Raw genomic sequence first — 25959 nt, 5'->3', positions numbered from 1 at the left:
TCTATATTATTTATGTCCACTGTTGCTGAGCGTATCAACATTCTTTTCACCTTCATCATAAACCGATTTTTTTACCAAAATGGTGAGAATTTTCACCGTACCTATATGGTAAGAGACCTTCAGCCAGCCTATGAACAGGCGCAGCGGTAAACTGCAATGCTTCCAGTACTTAATAAATGTCAGAGATGGCTGGTAGAAACCTTTCGGTTTCTGAGGTGGACTTTTACAGAGTGAAGTAGGAAGAAGCGTGGGTGTCTCGGTGTCTTGTTGCAAGGTGAAATCGATAGATTCAAGCACAAAGTTTTGTCTTCGAGTCTAATTAGGATTGACGGCCAGGTACAGCGCAGCAAATCGAATATCATTTGCTCTGCAGTGGCAAATAGAGAAGATCCAGAGAAGGGCCAGCTGAGAGAAATGGCAAGAAGAGAATTGGGGGCTGACTTGACACAACAGATAGATCGGACACAGCAAAGGAACCCACTTCCCAGCATGGCTTTCCCCCTCAGTCCTCCTACTCTGACAGTGAGTTATGGACACTGGGAGGAGAAGATTTGTACCAATGCCTTTCCCACCCACTCCCAAATTCCAACCGCCCCTCCATTCCCCATCCGGAGGCGGGAGAAGAAGATGGCTTGCTCCTACATCTGCTATGCCCTTGTTTTTTTCCTCATCCTGTTAGCACTCTTGGGAGCTGGATTTGGGCTGCATAAGACTCTCCAACTGCGGCAGAAGCTAGACGCCCTCAAACAGGTAATGCTGAGTGCAGTTCATTGTGTATAATCCCATAGTTAGGATTGTTAAATCAAAAATAAACTCATTTAAAGTGCTATGCTAAATCATTGTGAAATACCTGACTGAAGTAGGAATTTTTCTACTCAGTGCAACCTCCATATTTAGCAGATAAACAGTGAGAAATGTGCAGTAACAAAATCACCAAGTACTTCTGTGCAGCCTTTTAGATATGGTTTCCACCAGCCTGGGAGACTCAGAGGGCCATCATCACATTTTGCGGGTGTAGGGGGCCTCATCATGTTGCATTACACCACTGGGGGAATGCACCCATGGTGGTATGAAAGGGTGGAAGAACAGCAGATATTGTATTTCTTTATGATGAAAGGGTGGAGCAGGAGGACAGCCAATGGCAGGTATGGAGTATTTACATTTGATGGGGAGGAGGGTGTATAGCGTTGAGAATCGTACATGTGGGTTAGCACACCAGGCAATTCATTTAATATATTCGCCCAGGAGGGGAAGGGTAATGCTAACGGTGGTTGCTGGGTGACAAGTCACCAAGTAATTTTCTTTTTTATATCTGGGTGCAGGAGGGTGTGGTAATGAAGGGGGTGGTGGGGTTGATGGAAAAACACTGTGCACATTTTTATATATTGGGGAGGATAGGTTAATTGTGAGAGTGGCGGAGGCGGGGGGGGCAATATTTCAGGTTGTGCATGGCTCCATCAAAGCTCTTCTATCCCTTTGCTGCTCATTCAGTCACCCATCTATAATTATATATTTTGGGATTTCAGCTTAGTACTACAATATTTGATAAATCTGATGCTGAATTATTTTATCTCTAACAAGTGACTCAAAATGTGGGACAAATTTTAAAATATGCCCCACATTGGATCATTTATTAAACAAGAGAGATTGCAAGAGGTAGGTAAATATTAGCCTCTATAAAACGCATAGAGATGGTAATTAAAAAATGGCATACTGTAAAGATGCTGAATCGTTATACATAGCTATATCTTCTGACTTGTAACAAAGAAGATTCTTGGATTATTGTAATTGGCGAAGATTGCATTTTATGGGAAAAATGCTGAATGAATCATGAAATCATGTCATGTCCAGGAGAAGGGCCAAGGTGGAAATGTTTTGACTTTATGTAGTGAGCATGGGATTTGCACAGAATCACTTTGGAAAAAAGGTTCCTTAACAGAGTTTTTAAATTGACACGTGTGCTTATTTTTGGACTCAATCTCCTCCTTTCAACTCACGCTACATTTCTCCAACACTGTGTTGTGGTACTGAAAAATTCTGGACCCGTGTTATAAACATCGTCGTATCACAACGATTTTGGTATCAGCAGACCGAGAATGATTAGAATAGTATGCACAAGCATTGTATTCATATTCAGGTGACGAAATCACCTGAATATCAGATTTTCCGTCCTGAAACTCTGAGGTTCCATTTAAACGACAGCCATTTTGTGATTGCCCTCACATAGGCAAATGACTAATGCCGAAAACGAGTCCGAAGGACACGTACATCTTTGCTGGCTCCTCTGTGACCTGGGCCAGCTGACTCCACTGCCTGAAGCCAAACCTGTTCGGCCAGTTTTCTTTCCCAGTGGCCGAATGAGATTAGTATCAAGGCACAACACATCATAAAACCTTTAATCACACACAAACCATGCCTAATCTTACACACACCTGTCCCTGTTTTCTTTCTTTATGACTTGCTTTACAAGGAGGAGGTGCCTGTTTATATTGGGGGTCCGTCGATATCTGATGAAAGTACTGAGCCTTGCCGGGTAATTGATTGAGGGCTGGACAAACTGAAATATGGCTTGTCATCATAACCCTGCTATTTCTTTGTAGTGAAAATATGTGAATGGTCAACTGTAAAATAAGGAATGTTTGCCTAAAGCATAATATTTTGTATAAAAGAGAAGGTTAGCTTTGCAAGGGGAGCAGTCTCCTGAGAATATACACCGTGTTGTACTTCTAGGATACCTGTTACTGGCTGCAGCCAATAAACAAGATCTTTGACTTCACCAAGAAGACTCTGTGTTTCTGTAGTCTGAAACAGGAAGGACTCGAAGTCTTAGGGTGTGTTCCCTGGCACCACTGGGTTCGGAATAACCCAGTACTTAAGTGTGACGCCATTTCTCTGTACAGAAAATATATTTTTTATGGATTATATGAATGTCATAATTAATGTTTTTTTTACCATATCTTGTTTGGGTCCTACATTTTCTCAGAATCCCTCAAACATTAATCGTTTAAAACATTTTCTATTGCTAACCATGCTATGCCAGAGGAATATTTCATCATACTTTCTTTCAGAGGTTGTTGTGATGCGGATGGCCCCTGCATGGACTACAGTTGTGGTCCCCTGCCCTGAGTGCCGGACAGTATAAACCTTGTATCCTGTGCTTTGATTTTGACCCTAGCCTCCCATTGATCCATTGTATGCAAAGACCTTGGAGTGTCCATGACATGAGTGAGACCCTAGACTTATCCTGTGACCTGGATTGGTGTACCAAGCATACCCTCATTGTACAGACAGTGGGCTGTTGTCCCTGTCATGGTTTTAGTACATAGAGTGATGATGGCAGGGTGTTGTGTTTTGTGAATCCATAGTTGTAACCGTAGAATTTATCATGATGGGCTTTTCTGGCGCAGTGTAGAGTCGAGTGCCTGTTTTATGCTCCTGCAGGACGTAAACTAACCTGATATTTCTCTAAATTAGTACTTTATTTTTAGTCATCACAGCTCCGAAATATAGAGAGGCAAAACTTGCTCACTTTTTCCGAGCTGTATTGTCTGAAAATAAAACACTAACTCAGAGAAATAATACGTTAAATAAAACTACATTTTTTGCCCTGCAGGCACCTTAAACAGGATCCCCATTATGATATAGCCCAGGCCCTTTTATCTGTGTCACTGGAATGGAGGCCTTTTAGTCCACTTATATAAACCGATGCTTCTATTTATTAACCCACATCTTGATGCTAACATTTTAAGTGTATGCAGTAACTGTTTGTGTATGAAGTCTACATGGTACATCAGTGGTGTGTATGAATGAACCAGAGTAATGGAGGCCTGTAGAATCCATTTTGGATATCCCAAGTTTTGCCCTGTGCACAATATGGTTGTGAGGTTGTACTCCCAGAAAGTGGAAGTATACTTCGGACATCCATTAAGTTAGGGGGAGAAGATCTAGACACTTTGAAGTTGGTAGCGTTGAGACAAGCCTTGTGTGGAAATTTGATTAAGCCTTTGGCTGAGAGGAGCTGCTCACTAGTCTTCTTGAAGCACTGCCATTCGGTAGATGGTACAGGTGAAGGGTGGGACTACATTCTCTGCTGTTAAAGGTGAAAGAAACCCCCAGATGAGGCCAGTTAGCTGCATAAAGCTCACACCTCTCTGTGCCTATATTGTGGGTCCTCCAGGTCGGAGACTCCCCTACTGTGAGGAGCATCACTTTACACAAAGGCTGTATCTTGACAGTAGCCTGAAAAGGGCACTTGAAAGGAGAACCACCCCAACCAAGTTCTGAAAGTGCAGACAGTGTATCCACATTCCCATTTGCTTTGACTATATAAAAACGGGACCCACTGACCCACTTGTTGTTCCAGTTCTAAATTGCCTATGACCAAGGAAGTGAGTGTTTCACAGAGTACTCAAACGTCTGCTGGGCAACCAGAGATTTTGTCTGCCTGACAACCAGCTTCCCGGTAATGAAGGGACATCAGCTGAGTCCACCTTTTGCTGCAAGATCTGATTATCTATCCTGAAGCACATAAATGTCAGCCTGCCTACTGAAAGAGGGAAGGAGACTAACAACGCTGCAGGAGGAGCGTGGTGCAGCAATGCTCCTGTGTGGTGGTTCTTCAGAAGCAGAGGACTCTGGAAAATGATCTGTGTGATTTGGTATAAGTGGCTCCTAGACTGACTCAAGTGCAATTCCTGATAGGAATAATGAAGTTGCAGCACCACCTGAGCTGCTGCATCTCAATTGTGAAAGGTGGGCGAAACCACTTCACCCACTTGCAGTGTGAACCAGACCTGCCGCACGACCTGAAGCTGTGGTTCACCATCCAACCAGAGAGGCCTGTGGAGGCCTCACCTTCTGCATGAGCCCAACCATGCATGCCTCACCTATCCAGATCTGAGCAACATGATTGGGGCTGCATAGATCACTTCCTGGACTATCTCTCAAGAAGAACTTCCTTGAGCATCCATCTCCGACTGCACCTGCGTTGCCTAAATACACCGACCGAGGAGGGCAAGAGAAACTGCTGGCTTGCACTCAGCTTGGAAGCAGGTGAACATAAGAGCACAGGAGGAGCTGCTTGGCCACCCAAAAGGTGTAGGCCCATTTATGGACTGAAAGAGACTCATGGGGTAAGAACTGGTGAACTGAGTCAAAAAATAGACAGTGCACTGACACTAAATTACAGGGGCAATCTGCACCTAACCCTGATCATGCTAGAACCAGACCTGAGGAGGGAACCACCCTAATGATAAGGAAACGTCTAGGGTCAATAGTAAGAAGAAGCACCGATTTACACTAGCACCAGGCCACGATATTCTATCAAGTTCAATATACTCTGTTAAGCATTTAGTTTTAGGTAACTTTAGAGTATTTATCTCCTTGAAAGTGCGTTAAATCAAATCAAATCAAATCATTAGCATTTGTAAAGCGCGCTACTCACCCGTGCGGGTCTCAAGGCGCTAGGGGGGAAAGGGGGGGTTATCGCTGCTCGAACAGCCAAGTCTTTAGGAGTCTCCGGAAAGCGGAGTGGTCCTGGGTGGTCCTGAGGCTGGTGGGGAGGGAGTTCCAGGTCTTGGCCGCCAGGAAGGAGAAAGATCTCCCACCCGCCGTGGAGCGGCGGGTGCGAGGGACGGCAGCAAGTGCGAGGCCAGCGGAGCGGAGGGGGCGGGTGGGGACGTAGAAGCTGAGGCGTCTGTTGAGGTATTCCGGTCCCTTGTTGTGGAGGGCTTTGTGTGCGTGGGTGAGAAGACGGAAGGTCTGGAAGCAGCAGCTGGGTTGGACAATCACTTGTTATACTAATGTGTATTCATTGAATACTGAGCTCAAACCCCTCCACGCTACTTCCCTGAGAAGCCTCTGACTAATTGTCATTGCTACCACCGAGATTCAGCTGCTAAAGAGGTTGTTCTTGACCAAGTTTGCTTAGCCAAAGTAAAATGTGCCCTTGGATATTAGAGGCAAACAACCTCAACCTCAGCAATTTAGGCTCAACAGCCAGTATTTGCCCCTTGGCACCCAAAATGGGGTCTGACAGGTTAAAAAAAAATCCACATTTTTTAAAGGGAAAGGCATTTAATTATCCCTCTTCTTCAAAAAAACAATGCCAAAGATATAATATTTTCTACTTTAACCACCTAAATCTCCAGTTGGGTTCCAGCATGGTTCTTCTTTAATATAGCATTTAAGCATGCTGCTAAGTGTATAGTATAGTTTAAATGCCCTCGCTCTGCAGCTTGGGCCTATAACATGGAAGAGGGTCTTTAACGACCAGTATAGTTTGAAGTATTGCAATTCTTTTAGGACATTCCACTAACCTAGGGTGGGTCTTTCTAAATTAAACAGGGAAAAAAGATAAAAATACTTTTGAATATTAAAGCAGAAAGCAGGTGCCAGCAATAAATATCTCAGTGTTTATACACTGTCTTAATTGTGAATCACAACATTCCAATGTTCTAAATGTATTTAAATCTAAAAGCCTGTTATCAATATTAGTTATTGTGTCTCTTTCTCTTGGCAGTCTACAAGCTATGAACAACTCATTCCAGCCTTGGAGATGCAGCTTGGTGAGTCAGGCGCCTCATTTTCTAGTTCAGTTTGACGGCCTCCCTGCTTTATCCTTCTCTATTTCTTAAGAGTCCTTCTCACAGCACTAATTCTCAATCTCGTCTCATCACATTTCTGTCACTCTCTTCTGAATCATTTTGTGACGCCCCTTTCATTGTCACCTTCTTTACTTTCTGTCTCCCCTCATTACCTTTTTCATGACTCCTCACACCACATCTTCTGCGTACCTATCCACTTCTTTCCCTCCACTGCACCTAAGCTGTCCACCTAGTGTTACTTCATAAAAGTGTTTGTGTTTCCTGCCCTTTCCCATTCAAGGGGTCAACAGAATGTGAGGTGAAAAAAATTACAAAACATGAAGAATTAGAGATTGGCAACAATGAATAACTGGGACCTTTTTCAACAGGGGGTTCTGGGAGATGTTAAATAGACAACAATAGCGAAGCTCGAGGTGTCTGTGATGTCACTTAGATCACTGGGGTGAGAAACATCCCAATTAATAATGTTTTACCCATGTATTGTTTTATGCTATGTATGGCCCACAAATCCATTTTGTCCTGCTTTAAACTGCTATGGGGGGCAGAGGAGTTATGTGGAGCCATATATATTGTGGTGTCTCCCCTCTATCCAAAATGTTAGAAAGAAAATAATTGTCCTCAAGTCAATCCCACCTCCCAAACAGCCACCCCCTGTGCTAATCCACCCCTTCCCATACAGACACCGCACTATATGCCCTTCGTCAAAGCAGAAAGCCAGCGCTGCACTGATAGGCTTCCAGAAAGGCAGGTCAATGCAGCCTCAAATTCCTTGATAACATAACAACAGTGGGTAACGACTTCTATTACCCATTGCTGTTACATCATAGTAGCCATTAACCAGCTCTGAAGTTGCTCTCAGTGAGAGCCATACAACATAGAATTCTAGATGAATAACAGTGAATTACTGAGCGATATCAAGTAGGCAATGATAGTAAAACTCGAGTTGTCTATGATGTCACTCAGAACCCTGAGGTAAAAAACTCCCTGTAATTCACTTTTTTACCCATCTATAATTTTATGTCATGAATGGCCCCCAAGATCCTCTGTCCCTGCTTTCAATGGCTATGCAGTAGTAGAGTAATGGGGAGCCATACATAGCATGGCCTATGTTATGTATCCTTGTCCAAAGATTAAAATAAATACCTTACCTGCCATCCTTGACCAGCCCCCACCACATTCCCTGCCTATACCTCCAACTCCCTGCAGCTGTGCTTTGTGCTTTCTGTCAAAGCAGACAAGCATTGCTGCACTAGCAGGCGCTTTGACAGACCTGTCAGCCTGGCCTGGAAGGCCTTTATGACATCACAACAGTGGTGTGACATAGACAACAAGAGTAACCTCTATTATTTATGATTTCACTCAGAACCCTGGGGTGAAAAGCATCCCTTTTATTCACTTTTTACCCATCTACAATTTGATGTTATTAATGGCTCCCTAAACCACCTGTCCTGCTTTCAACATCTACGAAGGGGCAGAGTAGTAATGGGGATGCATACATAACATGGCATCCTCTCCCAAAGATAAATATAACACTGGTCCCCTGCTACCACCACTACAAACCTCAGTTTTCCCCCCCACTTCCCGTCTGAAGCTGTGCTTTCTGCACTTCAGCACTGCACTCACAGCTGTCATAGCAGGCTGGTGTTTATTTCTAAAGGAGCAACAGCGGGAAACAACTTTTGTTACCCACCGTTGCTACATCATACCAGTGGCTAACTAGGTTTGGAATCTGGTTACTCATGCCAGTAGCTTCCAGTGTAAGCCACACATAACATATAGAATTGTAGAGGGGTAACTATAAATTATGTTTTTCATCAAGGGCTTTTGAGTGACATCAGATAGACAACAAGAGTAAACCTCAGGGTATCTATGATATCACTCAGAAAACAGTGATGGAAAACATTCCCATAAATCACATTTTTTTATCCATCTACAATTGGATGTTGTATATGCCCAAACTCCCAAATCAACCGCCCCTGCTTCTAGCCTATACTCTGGGATAAAGGAGTAATGGCAGAGTCATCTGTAATTAAAAAGTGTTTTTGAAAAAAGAAAAGCCTCCTGCCTTCAAACCCCAGCGCCCTTGTGCACTCTTCACCTCCCCCAAATTAATAAATAAATAGCTGCCGTCCACGTCCCCACCCCTTTTCAAATATAAACAATACCTGGTCCCCCTGCTACCCAAACACACATCCCTCTGCATATAACCCCCAGCCCAGCCAACAAACTTTGGGCATATTTAAGAGCTCCTAGCGCCATTAGTGTCATTTCACGTGACGCTCCAATGGCAATAACCTGTGATCCATATTTACAAATAGGTGTAATGCCACTTTATGTGGCGTTGTGCCTCCTTGTAAATACGAGCCCCTCCGACGCAGTTTTCTGCATCAGAGGGGCGTGCAGTGGGTGTTGCTGTGGGCGTGCCAGAGCAACACCCATTGCATTTTGACGGTGCCTCTGATTTGCGAGATTTCATAAACCTGAGGCAGCACCATAATCTAACGCCACCCCAGGGGTGGCATTAGCAAGGCTCAACAAAGAGAAATACTTTTATTCCTCCTCGTTTTTTGCTTTTTCTGTGCGTGCTTCATTCTGCAGCACGCATAGAAAGAGCAAAATGCCAGAAATGATTGTTTATGTGTGGAGAGGTGTGCCTTCCTGCACATAAACAATCATTTGAAAATGACGCTTTGGCAGTTCTGTGTATGCTAAATTCTGCAGCACAAACAGAAGTGCTAAAACGCCATTAGGGATTGTTTATGTAAAAGAAGGGACACCTTCTCACACATAAACAATCAAACCCCTCAACTAAGACATCCTTGCATGATGGTGCAAGGATGCCTGCGTGACATTGGCAGCTAAATTTAGCGCCAGCACAGGGGACAACACACGGGTGTGTGCTCCATATTCCATGAAATACACTGCATCACTCCGATGTGAAAATGGTGAAGTGTGGCGCTGGCAATTTTGGCACAGCATCCCGCTCCTCATTTCTCCATAAATATGGGCCTTTATCCTAATTAAATACTTGGCCTCCTGCCTTCCATCTCCACCACCCTTTGCAACTTTCCTACTAAAAATGAAAAATAACCTGCCGCCAACCCTTAATCACCCTCAGCGCAATCACACTTTCTCCCAGACCAAAACTGCATGTTCTGCTCTCCCTCTGAGAGCCAATAGCTGGCATTGGGTATATAACTTTATTGGGAACAATTAATTAAAACCATTACAATAGGAAAATAGTGAAAGATAGCAGGCAAACAATTAAAAAATCTCAGAATAAAACATAATGGGGGTCATTACGACCCCGGCGGTCGGTGCTAAAGTGGAGGTATTACCACCAACAGGCTGGTGGTACCTACCTCTACTATTATGAGATTGGTGGTTCGGCTTTGGCCAAACCGCCAAGTCAACACACCGACCGTCACAGTGGTACGACCGCCTGGCTGGAGACTAGAGACTTCAGCCCAGTGGCCGTCACTAGGCCGCCAATGGCATTGTGACCCCACCCACAACCATGGTTTCCGTGGTTTCTGTACCGCCACGGAAATCATGGGGGTAGGCACTATCCCTTCCCTGGCACTGATAGGGGTCCCCTCCCTCCCACTCCCCAGAGTCGTCTCCTACCCTCGCCCTCCTCCTCCTCCTCCTCCTCCCGACCCTCCCTCCCACATATCCACACATACATGCACATACATACACATCCATACACACATGCATACACACATTCACCCATACATGCATACATACATACACACTCACTGCAAAACTCACACACATACATCCAGGCACACACGCAAGCACATGACACAACATGCACATACACACACACACACACACACCAATTCACACACGCATTACACATGCATGCCCGCATTCAAACACAGTCACACACACCCCCACACATGCACGCAGCACCCTTCACCCCTCTCTCCTGTCGGAGAACCTGACTTACCTGCTTGCAGGGGGTCCTCCGGAAGGAGGCGGGATGCGGCGCTGCTGCCTGCAGCAGCGTCCACCAGCAAAACACCGCCAGGCAGTATCATGGAACATGATACGGTAGGCGGAGTTTTGCTGGCGTGGCGCTGCTGCTGGCAGCAGCGTTACCTTACCGCCGTCCACTGCCATGACCGTTGCCGGAATTCCGCCAGCCTTCTGGCGGAATTCCAGCTACGGCCATAATGGCATGGACGGTCGGTAGCCACGGCGATGGTATGTTGCCGCCCGTCGCTGTGGCGGTAGGCTGTAGGCGGCATTTTCCGCCAATCGCATAATGAGGGCCAGTGTTTTCTCCAGTGATAAAAAATCTTTATACAAAGATAAAAAGATAGGCGTTTTATTTCAACAAAATTAAAGTAGGGCATATAGGTTGACAGCAATAAAGTGCACATGTAACATACTAACAGTATGAAATATCAAGTCAAGACAAATTACTTTCTTAAGTTATACCTTGCAAAAGTAAAGGGGACAATGATATTGTTGCAACAACAATCAACTTTCATATTCACTTAACAACAATGAAGTGCGTGTGCAGAGATGGTAACAGCAGCATTCAGATACATTTAGAAGTAGTTGTAAAAAAGACATCACAAAACAAAATAAAATGATGGACGGAGTGTTGAAACTTTTCAAACACTCACCCCCAGTCACAGATCTGGGTTTAATCCATTGTTATTTTGCTCGCCATGCCACCCCAGTTTAGACCCAGCCATATACAAATCAGCCTTGACCCTGTTCCTCATGGGAACAGTCCAGCCCGAACTGCCAAGCCAGGTCCTCCCTGGACAGGAAACAAGCATCCTGGGACCAGTTTCAGGGTATCACCCTTCATCAGCCAGGCTAGCTTGAATCCAGTGGCGCAGCGAGCAAGGGACCCACGTCTGGACGATGGATTAAACCCAGATCTGTGACTAGGGGTGAGTGTTTGCATTGTTCAGCACTCCGTCCATCATCCTTTTGGGTTGCTAAAGTTGCCCTGAGTGGGAAGGGTAACTTAAACCGCCAATTGGCCGCTCCGCAGTCAAAAGACCGCGGGGGCCATTCTGACTTTCCTGCTGGGCCGGCGGGCGCCCGCCAAGGGAGCGCCCGCCAGCCCAGCGGGAAAGGGCCTGCAACACAGAAGCCGGCTCCGAATGGAGCCGGTGGTGTTGCAGGTGTGCGACGGGTGCAGTAGCACCCGTCGCGCTTTTCACTGTCTGCTAGGCAGACAGTGAAAAGCTTAATGGGGCCCTGTTAGGGGGCCCCTGCACTGCCCATGCCAGTGGGACACCCGTTCACTGAAAACCGCCAGAAACAGGCTGGCGGGAAGGGGGTCGGAATCCGCCATGGAGGATTGGGCCAACCGGGGTTAATCCGGCGGGAAACCGTCGGACCCGGTTTTCTGACCGCAGCTTTACCGCCGTGGTCAGAATGGCCCAGGAAGCACCGCCAGCCTGTTGGCGTTGCTTTCCGTGGTCCGCGGCCCTGGCGGAATTTACCGCCAGGGTCAGAATGAGGCCCATTGTCCTTACTGCATCAGAGATTGTGTCGACGGCTGGAGTGCTTCCGGTTCCAGACTGGTACTAATAGATACAATGTGCTTCTCTGCAGTTTGGGTGTTTCAAGCTATGTGATTTTGCAGAGGATTTGCTGGAATTGTTTGATGGCATTGTCTAGGGCCATCCGTCAGCTCCTTGATGGTGTTAAGGAAGGTCGGGAGCAATGCCAGACTGTCTATGATGGGGGAGCAGCAACAGATCGACTGCGTAAAAGTGGTTGTGCTCTAAAACTTGTATTTAGGTTGCAAAGCCTGTTGTCGATCCCTGCAGTAAAGACTGCCAGCGAATTCAAAGGGTTGACATGGAGGTCTAGTTTATCCGAGTGGTAATTTAATGCAGAGACTGTTGATTGTAGTGTTTGCAATAACTGAGGCAAAATAGCAGTGGGGGTGGCTGTATTTGTTTCCAAAGTGGTTTTACCTTGCATTGGTGAGCCATGAGTTGGGTCTGTGGGGCAACGTGACAGTTCGAAAAGAGATTGATTGTTTAGTTTCATGCCACCGGATCTCATGTTGTTTCCTGAGCACTCTGAGATGAACGGTTTTGTGGACGATAGTGGAGTCATGCTCCCAGATGATAAACAAGTCCATTGGGCCTCTGTGGGACTGAGAAAACAGTCTATGCGTTGTCTCTGGGATTGGGCCAAGTTGACAATTAGTTGCCAACCGTGGACAATCACTAGATTGATGGTTGTGCCCCACATGATTAAATAAGGATGTAAATTTATCGTGTGGTGACTCATTAGGAAAGGCTGTTCTAGGGGACTCCAAAAGAGGGGTTCTTGGTTCGATAGCAAGCACAGGACTTTGAAGTGGTGCTGCCGCCCTGGGTAATAATTGATGGAAAATCACCTGGTTGTGGGCCATTGTGATCGAGTTGGCATCAAGATTCCTAGGTGGAGACATCTCAACTGCAGCCTCCATGGCCTCCAGGCTTGAAGCAACATTGCAGTCCTGGGTGAATCCTGTCGATAGGGTGGGGTGCATAAGGGCCTGAAATTTTTGTTGCATCGGTCTTTACATCTTCTTTGCCGGAATACTGGAAATGGCATGGTCGCCCCTTCTAGCTGGAGAAACCAACCTGAGTGTCACAGATGGCTTTTTGAAGAAATCCTGGAGGGTTGTGACGCAGGGGCCACTGTGCTCAATGGTACTTTTTGTGACCAATCGAGCCGCCTTCACGGGGACGAGAACAGCTAACTAGTCAGGGTGCTTGCAGACCCCAGTGGCGATGCTGAGTGCGGGGGCATGCAAGAGCTTCATTAGAATGGCAGGTTGTTGGCTGGACTTGAACTCTGGATATGAAGGCTCTCATTCGTCAGGTGAAGGCTTGCCCTGCCCACCTTGATCTTCCTGTACCATGAAGCCGGTGCTGTTCCTTCTGCATCATGCCTGACTTCATCAACTTCCTCATGGGTGCAGGGCACAAGGGCGGGCAGCCTCTAGTTTCCTCTGCTAGTGTCTCCTCAGCTCCCCCTTACTTTTGCTAATGCTGCCCTTCAACTGACATGGGGATGGGGCACAAGCACACTGTCCTGAAGGGACTTGCAGGCTTCTGAAGAGCCTTGAGAGCTTATGAAGAGAGGCAGAGAGTCCCTTCTAGTACTGTCTCACCCCCCCTCTTATTTTTACTGATACTGCCAACTGGCATGAGGAGGGGCACAAGCACACTGTACTGATGGGCCCTAGAAGGCTGAGTTGAATTGCAATACTTATATATACATATGATTTAGAGGAGACTGTTTTTATTTACAGAGGTTTTTCTTGGGGTCAACGCAGGCATTGCAGATGTTGCAATCAGACGCCCTCTGCACTATAGCTGAACTCGCTGGTTACTGCCAGTGGATTGCAGAGCTGTTAGGAGGGCGATGATGGGGCTGAGGATAGCCTGTGGAGCAGAACGCACAGGTTTATAGCGAAAGAGTTACCTGTTGATGGTTGCTGATGGCTGCTAACTGATAAACATGGTGGGCAAGAACAAACTGGCAGCAAGCCGTACCTAATCATGGTGGGGGCGCTTCCACAGATCGGGGTCGGGGTTGTAGCAAGGTTATGGCATTTGGTTATGGCATTTGCTGTATACCATTACTGTTTACTGAAGCCGCCACTCCCCCACACAAGTCTCACACGTCTCACAGGTTACAGATTATATTGCCTCAACACCTTACCGTGCGTGGCTCGTGGCAGCTCTGCCAGCTCTGCTCTGTGCGAGCAGATGTCACAGGTCTCAAGTGGCACTGCCACAACTGTCCCTCTGCACTGCTTCCGCCTGGTCATACTGCCGCACAGCTCCCTATGAGCTTCTCCAGCCTCCTCCGCCCAGCTCTGGTCTGTTAAAGGCCCTGCTCCACTCAGCGCACAGCAGCTTGCACAGCAGTTCGTTTGTCAGAACGATCCACCCCTCCTTACGTCCTCATGTCCTCCCTGGAGTGAACAGCTTGTATAGCTGGCACTGTGCTGACATTGGCTCTGTAAGAGCCAATTGTCAGCACAGCTTAATTCGTGGGTCAATCATCATGACTCCAGTATTGTGCAAAAGGCCATTTATTAGGACAGGATTGCAACAAACATCAATACAAATCAGCTCAACATATTGAACTCCTTAACATATCCTTTGCCCCATAACCAATCTCTACCCATAATGCCTCACTCATTCTTTTTGCCCTTCACCCCAGACACGTCTTCCCATCACTGTCGTCCTAATTTCTTCCTTTCAAAAACATCCTTCAACCACCACCTCAATCACCTGTTCCAGTCAACCTACACCTAGATCTCCTTTCACCTGAACTCCTTATTCCTCCTCCCAAGGGGTGGATCCGCCCCATCTGACTCTCCACCCTCCATGTATCGCCACCCAGAAACCCACCAAGGGTGTTTTTCTGCCCCACCCTTGTATGCATTCACTACTACAACACATTTAATCTCACCAGCTCTTCCCACACCACAGCCCCTCATTCCACAAACTTCCCATCACCTCCCTTAGTTCCACCATATAATAAGTGTATCCCAACTCAGGAAGGTGGACTCTGTCATCTCAGAAAAGCCCCCCATTTTACTTGTCGAAACCCCCATGGGCCATCACCTAAATGTCATGTCCTGCACAAAAAAACCTCATTGCTCTGCTAACTTTCTTGTGAGTCTTGTCGATGGCAGCATGCTTGACTGCTCCCCTACGACTAGCTTCCCCCAGGACCCTCCATTCCCCTCAGCAAGGTCAATCTAGACTGTGCTCACAGGGGAGAAGGCATTTGGTGCATAGACAAAACCACTTGCATTCTCCTGTCTCATTCAGGTCCTGGGAGTTGTGGGTGAGTCAGGGGAAAGAGGGTGAAACTGTCAACCTCTATTCTCCCATCATGTACAGGTGTCCCGAGACCCAGAGAGGTGGCAGAACAAAGGCGAAGCAAATGCTTCCCCTGAGTGACATCACAGCAGTGGCCAATAACTTTGATGAACCACTGTTGTGACATCACAGCTGTGAATATCTGGATTCTGATTTAGTTATTTACATTTTACTGTCTGTAAGGGGAGTTCTGCATGACACAGAAAGTGGGATTACTTTGCATGGGCCAGTGGAGAGGAAGTGTAGTAAGGGTACACATAGCATCACTTCATATTACTTTCTGGTCTGTTGATTTCCAAGCAATTTTCCATCTAAGTTTCCCTACATGCTATCTCCCACTTCCTCTGGGGTGCAATCCAATCAAAGCCACAGGCTATTGTCTGGCATACAATCGCTTAATCTGTCCGGCGTTATTTCAATTTCAGCAAACAGAGCACCTGTCTTGGTAATGATATGTGTGTGTCAGCAAGTCTGTCTATATTTGTTAACATTGAATGGACTTGTGTGCATAATTGTCATAAACAACTGCTATATCAGGTAAGGTGTCCTGAAAATGCATAATGCCTGGTGAAAATATCCCCGGCTGCCCTTTCTGTGTGACAGCCTTGGTAGGTCAAACATTGTCAAGATCATATTTGGGCAAATATTGTCAGATCATATATTGCATTAGTTTCTCACATTTAAGGTTCCACTCTTCAGAAAAGATCAAGCTAATGAGATCATAACACATCTGACTTATCTCTATCGTTGGAAAACCATATTAGAAACAAAGGGCATATTTACTATTATTTCACACTAGGCAGCATAGCAAAGGAACTTGCTGAATGGCATTGTGTGAAACGGAGAGAAACAGAAATGCTCCATATTTACAAAGATATAGAGCATTTCTGCACAATATAAAATATATCTATACACAACATAAAATATATAATATATATATATATATCAATATCATTAAGGTACATAAATGTGGAGTTAAGAATAGTAACTCTATAATCACCTCTGTGCACTTACCTTTTGATATTTTGTCCCTTGATATTAGTGTGCAAAGATATTCTTGTACTCAGTGTTCTAGGATACAATCTGCTAACAGGTACGGGCTGTAGGCATACTAGGATAAGTACATCTGTAAAAGGTGATACACATTTACTTTTTCAGGTACCTTCCCACCTTGAAATTGAAGAAATGAATCTGTGAGAGGCAGGGTAAATGAGTTTTCACTTTGAGAATGTAGAAGGGACATAACACAAATTGGCAGAGGCATGGGAAGGGGTTTCTGTACACAGAAAAATACTTTCCCAGTAGGGCAGCGAAATATGTGCAGTTGCACTTTGCCATTTCTTTAATGCATATCAAACTGGCAGGAAGTAGAGAGGTCTGAGATATTGGAAAATAAGAGGATTTCTGTAAAACCTTCTAGAGGTATTTTGTGCCCTAGGCATGTTATTGGTTTGTGTCACCCTTCTTGGCATCCATGTGTGTTACAGCTCTTTCAATATGTTTAAGAGTGTGTTCTCCACAGGTGTTGTCAGAAAAGACCTCCTATGAGGCTTGTGCTAGTAACAGTTATGGATTTTATTCATGTTAAAGTGGAGAGTGTTAGAAAGCATTCAAGCTGCCAACACAGGCTAAAACATACTTGGAGATATTGGCAAGGTGGAATATATGTCCTAATTACGAGTAATTCCGATGACAAAAGGCAATGGTAATTGAAATGGTAATTCTGGGTTCCATTCCCTTGGTAATTTCTCAATTTGGGCCAGACTTTCACCTGGAGATTTAAGCTGTTTTCAATAGTTGACATCTCTGTAAAAAGCTCTGTGGTGGTACAGCTGATCTAATAACTCCAAGGAGGTCGATAGCTACAGTTATTAGCCTCATCAAAACCAAATATCCACTCATAACGAGGTCCAGATAAGAAAATGAGATGGAGTTGGTGATCATTTGTGTAAAAATGAGATAGAGAGAACATTTATGTCAACCCTTTATCAATCTCTATACGACATTCTTCTCAGTGGTCTGATCCTCAGTGGCTGTCCCTGAAAGCATTGGAAATACACCAAACAATGTGTTATTCCTGTTCTAGACACTTTGTTGGCCCATCTAAAACCCTTCCCCCCTACATGGCCAAGTGAGGACCAGGAATGCCTTGAGCTGGCCAAATGACAGATGATAGGTCAAGTGATAAGCCTGACCCACAGCCTTCTTCCATCTACCTGATCCATTTCAAAACTAGCTTCAGTGTTAACACCACAATCATATGTGCTGAGAAAAGCAACTAATTTCTCACACCTTTTGACAAGTACCTCATTAAAGGAAACCAGTAATTTTATTTGAGAAAAGATTTGTTGTAAAAAGTACAATTTCTATGCAGGTGACCAAAATACTGAAGACATGAAGAAGAAAGAAGCGGTTGCAGCCCATCTCAGAGGTATGTTTGAGCTCAGTGGTGAGTGCGGGAGATTTAATCTGAAGCTTGTGGAGCGTGTAAAAGTTTAGTGGAAGGGGGGCAGGTCTTCCCCCAAAAATGGTTGCTTGGGATGTTTCTTAAAGTTGGCTAGAATTTCATCTCAGTGTAGGAGGTTTTGAACAGTCCTACAAAATCCACAAGTTGCATTTGTATTTCCAAAATGTGTCACCAACAATCAGAACACTTTATGGGTCATACACAACACTAGAAAGTGGGTTCTCTGTCTACAATCAGCTACTGTAAGGGCTATAAATTTGATAATAATAAGTGATTAGACCTTTACATGCTTTGCAGTCAAGGTTGTTTTAGGGCTTTATCGAGAGGTCCATATACACATCATTTCAGTATCCCAGGCGTAATCACAGTTGGGGTAGTAGCTTTTTCTTACCATGTTTACATGGGCAGTAAAAGAGAGAAATCGGGCTAAGATGACTGCCAATTTCTAACTTGAATTTCAGGATTGGGGTTGCCTAATAATAGTGGTCATTGAAACTGTACTGGGTTTAAGCTCATTTCACCAAAGAGTAAAACAATTGTCTTTGATTTCTTTTGGCACAGGCTACATCCCTTCTCACATATATTCCTGAGTAGGCAAATATGTCAAAAAGGTTGGCCAGCAGCTGCAACACACACTGATCAGTCGCAATAAGAAAGCTTTTTTTAGGATAACCAAAGGTGAATCATTGTGACTTCTAGTTCAAAGAACCTACCTTAACTTATCCTGGAGGCCCTGTATGAAGGAGGTCATTGGAATAATGCCCATGTGATTTCAGATACATTAAAGTAGGACAGTGTGTTAATTATTGATACAAGCAAGCAAGTGATCAATTAAAATAAGGGCTACTAGTTTATGTTAATATAATGCATTCAGCAACTCCTCATGGATATCCCCGGTAGCCTGGGATTCTCATATCTGAGACACCCACCTGCTCTGGGCAGCATGTCAGGGTTGCTTCTGACCTGTTTATGAGCTGGCTCATGTCTTGGTCTGGTGAGCAGATTTGAGGGATATTACAATAATTTCTCAACATCTATTAATACTGCAGAGCTGGCAGTAGCAATTGTGGTAATGGCAAATGTTTCCCTAAGCCAGGTTTTGTACATATCTGTCCTGGGTGGAAAAACCTCAAGGTGAGCTTTTTCAACTCTACTTCCCATACGTATATTTACTTTCTGCTATAGCAAAAACTGTTCAACGCAATGACAGTAAACTTGTCATAAAACTAACACTTTATTCGGAATACAGACACTTTGAGGGTCATTCTGACCCTGGCGGCCGGTGGCCGCCAGGGCCACCGACCACGGGAGCACCGCCGACAGGCTGGCGGTGCTCCAATGAGCATTCTGACCGCGGCGGTTCAGCCGCGGTCAGAAGCGGAAAGTCAGCGGTCTCCCGCTGACTTTCCGCTGCTCATTGGAATCCTCCATGGCTGCGGAGCACGCTCCGCAGCCATGAGGATTCTGACCCCCCCTACCGCCATCCAGTTCATGGCGGGAAAGCCGCCATGAACAGGATGGCGGTAGGGGGGGTCGCGGGGCCCCTGGGGGCCCCTGCCGTGCCCATGCCAATGGCATGGGCACGGCAGGGGCCCCCGTAAGAGGGCCCCAAAATGTATTTCACTGTCTGCCTTGCAGACAGTGAAATACGCGACGGGTGCAGTAGCACCCGTCGCACCTTCCCACTCCGCCGGCTCGATTACGAGCCGGCATCCTCGTGGGAAGGTCGTTTTCCCCTGGGCTGGCGGGCGGTTTAACTGGAACCGCCCGCCAGCCCAGGGGAAAACTCGTAATACCCGCTGCGGTCTTTTGACCGCGGCGCGGTAATTTGGAGGGCGGGATCCTGGCGGGCGGCCTCCGCCGCCCGCCAGGGTCATAATGAGGCCCTTTGTGTTTTTATAGTTTTTGAACTATTTACATCCAAAAATGTGTCGGACTTGAAGGGTTACATTTATGTATCGTCTCTACCACACAAAACGAGTAAGAGGAGACAAACCAACCTATCATACACCCTCCACTCATAAAGTCAAACACATAAAAGGTATGGCAATGAACTCAGTGCCAGAAAGAGTCCCAAAGTCCTACTGTTAGACCTAGAATACTTGACGTAGTTTACTACTAACATTTTGCCTGCAGACCTCCTGTTTTTGCTGACTTGCTGACTTCCCTTTTGTTGGTCTTAGGACTATGTAAACCCTTTGCCAGGCCCAAACCTACCTTTTTAATACCAATAAGTCACCCCTATGGTAGGCCCTTGACAGCTCAGAGGGCAGGGTGCAATATAGTTAAATAGTAGGATATGTACTCTTAAGTTTTACATGTCCCGGTAGTACTGCAAGGCCTACTTCACCCATGCGACAACATAGGAGCTACCTTATTACATTTTATAATCGTAATTTCCTCATTGGAATTGGAACTTGTAGCCAGTTCATGTTTTGGGTCTCTGGAATAGTAATGAAAAATCCTAATTTATGGTGAAGTAGAGTCCTTAATTACAGTTCTGGAAATTGCACTATTAGAAAGTTGGCATTTTCTTGCCATAGCCATTTGGTGCCTGCAGCCTGTCTCTGGGTCACATTTCTGGGTGTAGTTGATAATTGGGCTTTATGTATTCCTCCTAGACAGGTACACACAACGGGCAGCTGAAAATGGCACTTTTTTAAAGTTGGCATTTTCTTGCCTCAGCCATTTGGTGCCTGCAGCCTGTCTCTGGGTCACATGTCTGGGTGTAGTTGATAATTGGGCTTTATGTATTCCTCCTAGACAGTTACACACAATGGGCAGGTAAGGTGACTGGATGGGCCATCACTGGTAGGATGGGGGCAGGAGCTGGACCCAGGCCTAATCACAATTGAATAGGTTGTGCTCTGTCTCCACACAAAAGGGTCTATACCACCTGTAGTTAGTCTGGAGCCAGGGCCAGCATGATAGGGCACTTGTGCACTGCAAAGGCATGCTTCTAGAGGCTTCTCCCGACTTAAAGTCACAACTGGGTATAAATAATGAACCTCAGGAACCATCTCTTCAGTACACTTCTGGACCTGTGACTACTCTGTCAGAAAGAAAGACTGTTGTGCTGCTGAAACCACCTTACTGGACGACTGCCGCTCTGAAGGACTGGGTGAAATGGACTCGACCTGCATCTCTTGAACGCCGAGTGACTGCAAGGGCCAGTTGGCTGGCCTCCTGATCCAAAGCCCCAGGGACATGACAAGCTTCCAAAACCTTGCACCACCACCTGGACTCTGTCATCTGTGAGTCTACCCTGTCAAGTGGTGCCACTCTAGTCCTGGACCCTTAGAAGTGGGCTTACGGTGTTCTGCCAGTCACTTTTGATCCAGCTGAACTGATGCTTCCCCTCTGCTGTACTTCACAAGCCCGAGCAGAACCGACACATCTTTACTGCTGTGTGGATCGGACCCGTCACAAAGATGTGCACCGCCATTACATTGGCATCAGAACTGTCACTGCAGAACAGATCCTCGCTGCAGGACTTTGCATATCTCATGACGGCATCCTTGATGACCACAACAGACACTGCTTTTCTAGGAGTTGCAGGAAGCTGGCCTAGTATGTAGTGGTCACCTATGGTACTTACACCTTACACCAGGTCCAGTTATCCCTTATTAGTGAAATGTAGGCAGTGTAGAAGCCAGGCTATCTAGAGGTAGCTTAGGAGGTAAGTAAAACATAAAATATACCCTAGTAACCAAAATCAGGTAAGAACACAGTCACAAAATAGTGCTAATAGTGAAAATCACCATAGGCTAGAATGGGCCTATGGGCAACACAAACTATATACTAAAATAGTAGAATGCAAAGGTTGGTTCACCACCTAGGCAAGAATAGTGTGTAGAGGTTTTGCTGGGAGTATAGGAAAACACCAAAGGTAAGTAAAGTACCCCACCCCAGAGCCCAGGAAAACAGGAGTAAAGTACAGCAAGTTTCCTCCTAACACACTACAAGTTGTGGTAAAGGATTATGCAAAAACCAAGCAAGATTGCAAGAGACTAACAATGGATTCCTCGACCTGAAGACCTGTGGAGAGAGGAGACCAAGTCCAAGAACAGATGAAGAGTTCAGTAAGAGCAGGAGCCCCTGCTAACCTGTATGAAGGTGTAAAAGTGGGTTCTCCGGTTAGAAGAAAAGTCAGAAATGCAGCAAAGAAGAAAGCTGCGGGTTCCTGCTTGGTGTTAGAGATGTCCCACTTTGAGTCGTTGGATGCAGGCAAGTTTTCGTCACTGGATTCCGCCAACAAGCCTTGGCTCACGCAAATATCCTAGTTTGTGGGAAAAGGCGCTACCTCGGCACAGGAGGTACCTCTGGGTCTCAACTTGGACTGAGGAGAAAGAGGGGGCTCTCAGGCCTTCAGAGAGCTCTCAGAAGACCAGGCAGCACCAGGACACCGACACAAAGGAGTTGCAAAACATGGTCATTGCAGCACTACTCAATGGGATCCTACGCCGCCAGAGAGCAACTCAGGGAGCTGAGTGTTGCAGGATAAAGTGCTGGTGATCTGGGCTATGCTGTGCACAAAGGATTTCTGAAAGAAGCGCACAGAAGCCCTAGGAGCTGCAAAACACACAGTGCACAGGGCTACTGTCTAGCTCGCGGAGGCAATCCCTTACCTCAACTAAATTTGGACAGCTGGACCTTTGGACAATCACGATCACTTCGGTCCACCCCCTGTGTTCCAGGGATCATGCTTGTTAACAGGAGAGGAGTCCCAGAGTACCGGTTGTCGCTGCAGAGAGGTGCCTGCTGAAGCAGGGAAGTGACTCCGTCACTCCACTGGAGATTCCTTCAGTCCTTCCGGTGCAGGATGAAGACAGGCAGTCCTCAGAGTGTGCACAACCTGGAAACTGTTGCAGTTGCTGGCAGGACCTGAAGTTACAGAGTTGTAGCCTTCTTGGATGTTTTGTTGCAGTTGTAGAGTTCCTGTAGCAGTTCTGCAGTTGATCTGATGGTAGAAGGTATAGCAGAGGTTGCAGAGGAGTCCTGCTGGAGTCTTGCAAAACCGAATCGGAGAAAACACCCACAGGAGAGACCCTAAATAGCCTCCGGAGGGGGATTGGTCACCTAACTTGGTATGGACCTATCAGGAGGGGTCTCTGACGTCACCTGCTGACACTGGCCACTCAGATGCCCCAGAGCTCCCTGACTATCCTGAAAACAGGATGACAGAACACAGGGACACTCTGGAGGAGCTCTGGGCACCACCCCTGGGGTGGTGATGGACAGGGGAGTAGTCACTCCCCTTTCCTTTGTCTAGTTTTGTGCCAGAGCAGGAACTGGGGTTCCCTGAACCACTGTAGACTGTATTTTGCAAGGAGGGCACTATTTGTGCCCCTCAAAGCACTTCCTGAGGCTCTGGGAGGAAACTCCTCCTATGCCTGTAACACCTATTTCCAAAGTGAGAGGGTGTAACACCCCTCTCCTAAAGGAAATGCATTGTTCTGCCTTCCTGGGATTGAGCTGCTCAAGCCCCAGGAGGACAGAAGCTTCTGTGTGAGGGGACAGCAGGTGGGGCTGCAGTGAAAACCTCAGAATGCTGGTATGGCAGTAGTGAGGTCCATGGTGGAACCCTCAGGGTGCATGGAATTGGCCCCCCATTACCAGAATCAGATTGGGGGTACAATGTCTCACCCTTAGAAATCTCACATGGACATACTTGGAGTTACCATTGTGAAGCTACATATATGTGTTGACCTATATGTAGTGCACACTTATAATGGTTTCCCCGCACTCATGAAGTCTGGGAAAATGGACCTGGAGCACATGTGGGCAGCTCTGCTAGTGCAGGGGTGCCATCACACACAGGTACTCTGCACCTAGCCTTCAGGGTCTGAAAGTTGGATATCCAGGTGACTTATAAGTGACCTGGTGCAGTGAAAATGGCTGTGAAATAGTGCTTACACTATTTCACTCAGACTGCAATGGCAGTCCTAAAGAAGTGTTTGTATGAGCTCCTTATGGGTGGTAAAAGAAATGCTGCAGCCCATAAGGATCTCCTGGAACCCCAATGCCCTGGGTACCTAGGCACCATATACTATGTACTCATAAGGGGGGGAGTCCAGTATGCCAGTTTGGAGTGGAATACTGGGGTACCAGTATGTAAGTACAAATTTGGAATCAGAGAGAGCATAAGCATTGGAGTTCTGGTTAGCAGGACTCCAGTGACACAGTCAAGCATACTGACAAAACAGTAAAACATACTGACATGTAGGCCACAAACTATGAGCACTGGGGTCCTGACTAGCAGGACCCCAGTGAGACCGTAAAACCACACTGACAAACACTGAAAACAGGCCAAAAATGGGGGTAACCATGCTAGAAAGAGGCTACATTTTCACAGGAGTTAGTAGTAAGAGTAAGTTCTGAGTCTATTGCTGTGTGAAACAAACGTTTGTTAATGGGAAGTTTGGTTAGCCTTTGTGAGGTACTCTTGGTTAGATTTTTGCAGAGTTTAGCGATACTCTAAAAGAACATTATTGGCCACTCTACTCCTCAGTCTCCTGGGAATGGGGCTACTTGACATCCATTGAGTGTTAACTTTTCAGTATTGTTTTGAATGCTAGTGCTAGATCTGCTGTTCTACTAACACAATTGTCAATGTTTGTTTCAGGGGCGAAAGATATCCGGTCTCTCCAGCTGCAGTGGCAGAGCTCCAGCTTTGGAGCTTTCACCGCTGGCGTTCAGTACAAGGACGGGGGTCTTGTCATCCACCAAGACGGACTCTATTTTGTCTACTCAGAGGTGTACTTTCAGGGTGAGGGGTGTAACAACAAATACCTTCAGCATTTGGTATACAAAAAGACCCCACGATATCCCCTGGACATTGTGCTTATGGATAGTATGATGACGCGTAACTGCATGATTAGCGACACCTGGAGCCGCAGCAGCTATCTCGGGGCTGTGTTCCAGCTGATGAAAGATGACAAAGTACACGTCAACGTCTCTGATGTCACCGTTGTCATGGTTGATGCATCAAAGACTTTCTTTGGTCTTTATAAGCTTTAGAGATTACTTAAAATGCCAGCTTCAAAAAGTATGACAAATGCCACACAGTGGATGTTCTCATTCCTGTGTGTTACTCTGTGGTAGTGTAAGTGTGTTGGTAGTCACAATATTTTTTGGGGTGAGGAAACATATAAATTAATTTGTGTAATGTACACTGGTCTAGGTTAGAATGTTTTCCTTAAAAGAGGAACTCTTTCGACAATTAAAATGCTGTGTTTGCTTGAAAGCAGAAAGAAAATGAAGTATTTTCACTTTACACTTGACCATGTGCTAGTTTTTCCACACCACTAGTGAAAGGACCTTCGGCTAAGCAGCTCCTTGATTCTGTGAACCATTTGTATTTGGATGAGCAATAGACACCAGGCGCGACTTCTGTATGTGACTCAAGAAAAGATTTAAAGTTAGTAAACATTTGTTCATTTGACAAAGGCTTGTGCATACATTGAGCTTGCACTAGTGAAATGTGTTTATAAATAGATAGTCATTGAGAAATTATGCTTCTTGTGGTTGCATTCATCTCGGAACAAATTACATATTGCTGTATGGTATCTTAGTGATACATGGTTTGGGACTGCAAGTACATATGGCAGGCTCACAGAGAATTATGCAACAAGGTGGACCATATTAGCAGCGGGGTTGACTAAATGATGTGGCAACAAAAGGTAAATTATACATTGTAACACACCATATTTTGTGATAGTACTAAGGGCCTGATTACGATCTTGGCGGATGGTATACTCTGCCACAAATGTGACAGTTATCCGTTCGCCGTATTACAAGTTCCATATCCTATGGAACTTGCAAAAGTGCAGGCAGGATATCTGTCACGTTTGTGACTGACTATTCCATCCATCAAGGTCGTAATCAGGCCCTAATTCATTATTTTGTCATTTTTAGGTCAAGCCTAGCAGATAGCATAAGCTGCTTGGTTGCGTAAGACATATTGTGGGTTTACCAAGAACATAAGTAGGCTTGCAGTCCTTCAATT

The 25959-nt window shown here is 45.8% G+C and overlaps 1 protein-coding gene across 1 annotated transcript; it reads left to right on the top strand.

Moving 5' to 3' along the window:
* LOC138294170 (tumor necrosis factor ligand superfamily member 6-like) lies at positions 1 to 25455 on the top strand. Its single transcript, XM_069233347.1, has 4 exons — positions 1 to 750; positions 6521 to 6566; positions 17859 to 17915; positions 24577 to 25455. The coding sequence occupies exons 1-4, from the start codon at positions 415 to 417 to the stop codon at positions 24969 to 24971; spliced, it is 834 nt and encodes a 277-aa protein (XP_069089448.1). The 5' UTR covers positions 1 to 414; the 3' UTR covers positions 24972 to 25455.
* Positions 25456 to 25959: the final 504 nt, after the last annotated feature.

The sequence above is a fragment of the Pleurodeles waltl genome, chromosome 4_2 (assembly GCF_031143425.1).
Source record: "Pleurodeles waltl isolate 20211129_DDA chromosome 4_2, aPleWal1.hap1.20221129, whole genome shotgun sequence".
Taxonomy (NCBI): domain Eukaryota; kingdom Metazoa; phylum Chordata; class Amphibia; order Caudata; family Salamandridae; genus Pleurodeles; species Pleurodeles waltl.
The sequence above is the reverse complement of the archived record's forward strand: the minus strand, read 5'-3'. Positions and strand labels throughout refer to the sequence as shown.

Bases quoted from the DNA above. Each gene is read 5' to 3' on its own strand.
- LOC138294170 (XM_069233347.1), top strand. From the start codon at position 415: ATGGCAAGAAGAGAATTGGGGGCTGACTTGACACAACAGATAGATCGG. The intron at 751-6,520 runs GTAATGCTGAGT...TTCTCTTGGCAG, and splicing joins AGCTAGACGCCCTCAAACAG to TCTACAAGCTATGAACAACT. The intron at 6,567-17,858 runs GTGAGTCAGGCG...ATTTCTATGCAG, and splicing joins AGCCTTGGAGATGCAGCTTG to GTGACCAAAATACTGAAGAC.